Genomic DNA, 7637 nt, shown 5'->3' on the forward strand with positions numbered 1-7637 from the left:
TCTTTTTTACACCATTAGCAGGTAGGTATAAATGACTAAGTGACGACCATATTTCTTTGAACTCTCTTTCACTATTCAGTAGCATGTGTCCGTCTTAAAACCAGGATCAGCTTCGAGTGGTTATGAAAGTATTGTATCCTATTTCATCCCGTTCTGTCTTTGTCGGTGCGAGTGGGAGGGAAGATCAATTTCTACACCCACGGGATTCCTTTACCTCCCGCGGTTCTACAGATGATCTTGTTTCAATTAACTATGTGAACACACGACTATTGGTTATTGATTGAATATTTTTGTTATGGAATAAAATATTCTTATGTGATCTTGATCAGCATTATTAAAAACGCATTTTTATAAGTCGGATTATTTATGTAAAAGAAGTATTAACTCGTTTGTAGCAGTATCAAGTATATTTCCTCTTTTAATGTTAAATTTTACTTGTGATATCGGTAAAAATAGTGTTACTTACTTTTTATTTCCTAATTGCCATAGATAGGTGTATAACGAAATCCATAAATAGATTCCAGCCACGTACATTCCAGCTCATATAATGAAATTCAATACATTACAGAAGCCTTATAAGTTATTGCATTGCCTTGAGCTAAGAGAATTATCGTTCATCGGAATGTGATTTAACCTCTGTTTTTATACAAGCATCCATTTTATTTCAATTGTTATGTGTTGTTTCTAACCTATTTTATTTTATCATCCACTTTTGTTATCAGTATAACAAATCAAGTCATAAAAGAAAATATATCTAAAAATCATAATCATAATCATGCAGTAGTAACTTCGATATTTGTAAGAACTACCATAATAGATCAAATGTACATTGACACAAGCTATTCACGATCAGTTGCGGTCTCCCATACGGTACGATGAACCTCCTCGGTGCATCGCACTCCAATAACTATGCTAATATGCAAGTAAACTTCACAGGGATCGAGTTAGGTGGGAGTACTTCAGGGTACCACTATGGTTCCAATTGTTTTTGAAATGTCGATATTAGGAGGAAATTTATGATCAATTTGTAACATCGGTGCCCATAATTGAAGTTTAATTCACTTATCAGATGTGTAAATGTTGGATATTTCTCTTTGTGGTTATTATTTACAAGCAAAGGATTTCAATATGTTAATTGTAATATTACAGTACGAGATGTCGGGCTGTTTAATGTTAGTATAAAAATTTACGGAAAGTCATTTGTTATACAATGTTAAATCTTAGTATAATATATGTAAATAAGCACTCAACCTATTTTTATGTTTCGTTATAACTTATATAATATAAATAACAATGTCATCATATTAGGTATGTAGGTAGGTACTTAACACTGATTTAAACTTTCACGATTTTTACACATTATTAAATTGTACAACGGGACTTAAATCAACAAGACCAAGTGCGGGTAGTTCGAAAAACTCGCGCGGTTAGAAGATGCTGATGTCAACTTAAGCCAGTCTTCTCCGAGACCACGGGGACAACGCCGTCCTCGAAACGTCGGAGGTAAATCTTAAAACTTATATACGCGATTAAGTCCCGTTGTACAATTTAATAAAAGGTAGGTACTTGTTAGGAAATATCAAATAAACACCACGAAGGAACCACCAGGTAAAACCTGAGTCAATATTAAAGAAGCAAATTAGTACGTCTGTACCATTCCCAAAGCTTGTTTGTATTTGTTTAGGCCCTTAGATCTAATGCATTGTCTTACCAGCTGGTGCGAGTGAGTGGTCAATAGAAAAATCTCCTAAAGACATTTCCTATTACATTACAACATTCACAACTTTACCAGTAGGTACAACAGAAAATTGAAGTAAATTTAGAAATCCTAATTCAAACCTAAATAATAAACACTACTTCACGATAAGGATATGTAAGCCTATGCAACATCACCTAACACGTTTAAAATACTCGTATATTGAAGCCGCCAGTCGGTTTAAAAGTTCTGATCTCAAAACTTATAGCCAAATCCAAATTACAGTAAAACTACCGGTACAAATAGAAAATAAACAATGTAGATCAAAGTCCAGATATTCAAATTAGAGCAAACTCATTGTATGCGATGTGAAATAAACTAACAGACAAGCAAAGCAAAGTCAAGGTGCCTGTCTGCACGCATGAAACCGACTTTAATTAGTGACAATTCATTAACCGCTCGTTGGAATGGACACAACTAGGATACCGAGAGTAAACTGAAATGAACAATACAAGGCAGGTTTTCTTTGTAGTCCTACAGAAACCTTGGTGGCCAAACGTTAATGTATTACCAACGTTAATTTGTTTACATATTGTGATTTTAACAATGATTGCGGTGGATGAGGCGAAGCGAAGCGCAAACGACTGTTAAGTGTTAAATAGACAGATAAAGAATGAGATCCTTTTACTGAAGAGGTTTCATCAGTAAAGCGAACCGCAGCAGGTAGTTTCGAGGTGGCAAATTAGCTTTCTTTTTTTGCAAACGGAAATGATGCGGACCTTTGATTGCTTTTACTTAAAATATTAATGGATTGTTTAGATGTTGTGGTATTTTTAAGATACATCCGATTTCTCTTTAGATGCCCACAGGGAATTCTAAAATTTGTCATGATAGTAAAAACTGAAAATATTGCCAATGGCGGCAAAGACTTAAAAAAAAAACAGAATGTTAAGTGATTGTTTACAAAAGCAGCTGCAATTTAGTAATCATTAGGTACCTTTAGTATTTTCTCTCTCATTAAACTCGACATGATTTACCTTCATAGTAAGGTTTTCATTATAACCCCAATAATCTACCAATAAAGTTTCTCTTTATTGACTTGAGCCAATTTAACGATCTTAAGTAGCTTAATATCAACTATTAGCCTTATCAATGCTTTTTACAGTATTACCAACAATTTGTCGTCTTTTACCGCTTTTGAAGCGAGTGAAAGCTTATTTGTTCCGTTCAACGTGGTATTATGCCTCAAAGATTACCTATTTACCTATTTCTGTAGACGTCTAACGTTCAAATACATTATTATTTTTATTACCTGCGGTAGTATGGTTGAAGCGAGCTTTGGCTTCGTCTTTATAATACTACGATAACTTGGATGATCCTTTGTTAAGTTTATTCAATAGTCATTGAAGTCTAGCTGTCTGTAATAAAATGTGGTTTATTCAAATACAAAAATCTGGTTAAGCATTTTAAAGGCTTTTTGATATCTCAAATCTCCAAGAATTTAGCATTAAGAAAATTAATAAGTCACGACAATCACATCGCCTACGCATCAATACGTTTACGTAATCTACTGTGTCATTGAAAATTATGGTAAATAATTAATAAGACATACCAATATTATTAATTACATAGATAGGCGCTAGATTTATCACATTCGAATGTATAAATAAAACAAGTTTTTTGATGCTAGTGAGGTTATCAGTCCAGTCGAGATTTATGCAAAAACCTCATTAACATATCAACGCTTCCTACTTTATTTGAATAAGTGCCGAGAGGTGTGAGGAATATAATTAACGGCAGTTGACTTTAACACATTTATTAACTGTATCCAACTTTATTTACGATTTGTCCACTAAGACGAAAGCGTTTAATAAGAGTCCGTAAATGATCTTTTACACAGCAAAATGTCATGTCTATCTAATTCTATAAATGTATATAGGTACATTCATTGGCATATAAATTGAATACTCTCCAGTCGTCAATGATATATTATGCTTGATATAAAACATATAGTCTCAATTCAATTAATTAATTTCAATTAATTTACTAAATAGTGATTTATAATTTATTGGTCCTAACATTTTCAGTTGGTTCGGTATTTTTTGTGTCCTTTTCTAAACTTCCACCTTATGAGTAATTACTAAGAATATTCATTTATTTACATAAAAAATGATAAGGTATGTATATTTTCTAATGATTAAAACTGAAAGTTTAACACGTTCTTATGCAGTCCAATGATTTGAAACCAATTACAAGAACCGCGGGGGTATAACAAATAGCTAATCCGACCGATAATTATGTTGTCTGTTTAACAGCAATTTATGGTGCAAGACCATCTCGTTAAACCTATTGGATATTAACAGTTTGAGTAACGCTTAGAATTATATTAACATTTATTTTATCATTACATGAATAATTGATTTTGTCCACTTCAAATACCTATTAGAAGCCAGAGATTTAATAAAACAAAGATCAGTATTATTTGAAAACAGAAATATATTACACGAATAAATAAACTAAGTAAGGAAATTAAACTCAGCATAAGAAAACATAAAAATAAATTGAGAACTGATAGCCATTTTGTAACGTTGTTACTTATTGTTGTAAGCATTTTCGTCAAGCGACACTTTGGTTTATTTTATTGCATAAAAGATCTAGTTCATTCTTTTTATGCCAATTTTAGCTGGACAGTGGAAAAATAATATTTAATAATAAAGAGTTGCATTTTAAATAGGTAGGATCAAATACGAAATTTGCTTAAAATTTTCCATGTACCTAACTATATTTCCAAACATACATTTTTATTTTTAGCGAACACAATTCTAGTTATGGCTCCATAAAATTTAATGTCCAATGCAAATTCGAGACAAACCGCTACCAAAATTATAATAACTGTCATGTTTACACGATCGTTAGACATTTTTGGCCAATGAACCCCACGTAATCTCTCTTCAACCTAAAATAAAATTGTATGTGCAGGCCATAATCATTAAACAAGGGCCCCACGAGCCTAGATTAATCTCGATTAGCAGGAGTGAGAAAATACCGTGTCCAAGATTTACACGTTGAACTAAGAATTCTCAAACAGATAGGATACTGTCATTGTCTCTATACTCTGATTATGTGTTTCTATAACAGATGGTGTGGTGGGTGACAATCAGTGGGTCGAATGACTCAGTCATGGCTATCGCAGATCCTGCTGTAACTTTTGCAAAATCGTGAGTAATACGGGCCCACGTGCTTTTTGGCAACATTTTTTGACTAGAGACTGAATGACGAAATGATATGAAATTGCAGGATATTGTGTAATTTATAAATTATGGATAAGATTACACCAGGAATAATAATGATAATATTAATTATAAACCCGTAGTCATAATTTAACACTAAAGCTCTATTATGATTATTAAATGAGAGAAAGAGCGTTTTGTACAAATAATAAAAATTATTTGAGAAAATCGTAAATTGTGAAATGAGGCACATTAAAGAAATAAAACTATAGGGAAAGCAAGCAAAGGAAATTGAACATGCATAAAATGGCGAATATAAGATTGAAATAAATGAGACTATAATAATATATCTAACTACATATGTGGCTATTTATCAGAGAAGGATCCTTATGTATATGAAACATAAGGAGCCACATATCATATATGCTGAGCAACTTTGAATGTTCTCATTTCCTAATAGGACAATTTAATTGCAAACGGAAACAAATACGAAACCCTTTAGCCCTATTTATGGTGTTATCATCCTGTCATTATAAGATAAAAAGTAATGAAAAACTTATTGACAATACAGATCAGGGATGTAGCGAATATCCGCATCCGCATCCGCAACCGCGGAACTTCCGCATTATTTTCAACATCCGCATCTGCATCCGCATCCGCATAAAATGGATGCGGAGTTTAACTTAGGTTTAACGGAACGTCTTAGCGGCGGCGTAAGTGCTAGACTGCTAGGTAATTTAGTCATTAGCCAAAAAAACCTATAAGAAATTAGCAGTCAAGCGTGAGTGGGATTTAATGTACGGAACCCTTGGAACGCGAGTCCGACTCGCACTTCACCGGTTTTTTGAAATAAAAATTACTAAAATGTAATATTTGAAGTTTTTTATGTACCTATCTTGACATCCGCATCCGCATCCGCGGATGTGTGCCTTTAAAAATCCGCATCCGCATCCGCATCCGCGGATGTCAAAAAATCGGCATCCGCAACATCCCTGATACAGATGACTTACAATTTCATAGAATAGGGTCATTGTGCTAGTTTCCGTCCATGCTCTAGTTTTCGTCCACATGACAGATTAGCAAATAACATATTTGATATTTAATTTACTACTTGCCAAATACATTTTTTATGTAGATAGATATATTGTCTCGACATTAAGGATTGTATTAAGTCCAAATTTGTGCAGCAATGTAGATTTATATTCAATTTCGTCAAGTGGACGAAAACTAGAGCTGGACGAAAACTAACGCACCTACCCCTACCATATTTGACATTTTAAATAAATCGTCTTAAAATTGAGGACACGTGAGTAATAATTAATTGTTAAATATAAACGCTAATGAAATTCTGCAGTTTGTAAACATTATGGACACACTGACACACTTTATTTATGGAAATAATGGACATGGTAAAAATGAAAGTGAGCAACGTTTATTGACAATCAAGAACATTTATACGCAACACAGTTATGTATGGAACATCCTTCGAATGATAATGCTTTACAATAAAGTTAACATATCGTAGGACACGTTATTAATAACTGTCAAAGATATTGTGTTATCATTAGACATGGTTTAGGTATTAAATACATGAGTGTTTATAAACTTATGTATGTATATTTGCATATTTTTATGTAGATGTTTGTAACTCTTACACTGAACTGAACACTGAATTTCAGTAATTAGGTCGATATTATTTAAAATCTACCACAGACTATTAATGACTTCTGTCAGTATAGCTAATGACATTATCTGTAAGTGTAACATTTCTGTAAAAGTAAATTATAGCAATGGAAATAACATACCTAAGTATAAGTTTTTTTGGAATTACAGCATATTATATTTAGCACTAAGTCATCGTACTCGAAATGTTTGATGTTTATTTTTCCCCCATAGGTAAAACGCCATAACTTCTATAGCTCCAGACCACCATCGACATTGTTTTTTTTTTTATTGTAGGTATGTTTTTATACTGAACTTACCTAGAAAGCTGAGACTCATTTTCTCATCCACAGAATCGTCATCATTGAAACACTCCAACTTTTTAGAATTCATGTTTTCCACTACAAGTTTCAAAACATAGGTACTCCTTTTTGTTAACAACGAAGGTCACAACCACTTGTGTCTCTACACGCACGCACAACCAATTATGCATGAAACATCACAATGTACACTCACTGGAAACTATTTGCAACGTTTGGACACTGGCAGTTTTATTTTGAACTGTCACAAATCGTTCTGTTAAATTTTGAATTTGAAAATGGAACGTTAACCGTCCGCGGCGCGCGCGCTGACGTCCGGAGCGCGGCGAAGTACCGACGCGAATGACTGACGCTCGGCACGGCAGACATGCAGCTATGTTCAGAACGCACAAACTGACCTGCATGCAACTGAGCTAATCTGATTACACAGTACCACAGTACCTTCCCTTGGTTTACTTGAATGAAAATTTGTGTAATCTCCGAACGGCACTGTTTTTTCATTGATCCGCATCATTGCTCTAGTTATGGTCAGATTAATGGCGCTTTGAGCGTTTTTTCATCTCCGGACTCGATCTTCCCGCAATAGCGATTCCAGTCTGCGAACCACTTTACTTTACAGACGGCTTTTTTAACTTCTGACCATACCTTTAAGAGTTTAAAGCCTTCACTTAACATATCTCTTCATTTCTTTACATCGTGACTTATTTACTTAGCACTTAGATTTATTTT

General features: G+C 33.7%; 1 protein-coding gene across 3 annotated transcripts in view; it reads right to left on the reverse strand.

Moving 5' to 3' along the window:
- The window catches only part of LOC134651305 (protein TANC2), a 205212-nt gene extending 197958 nt beyond the window's left edge, over window positions 1-7254 (reverse strand). For all 3 annotated transcript variants that reach the window (XM_063506355.1, XM_063506354.1, XM_063506356.1), the window contains exon 1: window positions 6909-7254. In XM_063506355.1, coding sequence (XP_063362425.1) covers window positions 6909-6981 — 73 coding nt within the window. In that variant the 5' untranslated portion in view covers window positions 6982-7254. The remainder of the gene's footprint in view (window positions 1-6908) is intronic.
- Window positions 7255-7637: the final 383 nt, after the last annotated feature.

This window comes from Cydia amplana, chromosome 10 (genome assembly GCF_948474715.1).
Source record: "Cydia amplana chromosome 10, ilCydAmpl1.1, whole genome shotgun sequence".
NCBI lineage: Eukaryota > Metazoa > Arthropoda > Insecta > Lepidoptera > Tortricidae > Cydia > Cydia amplana.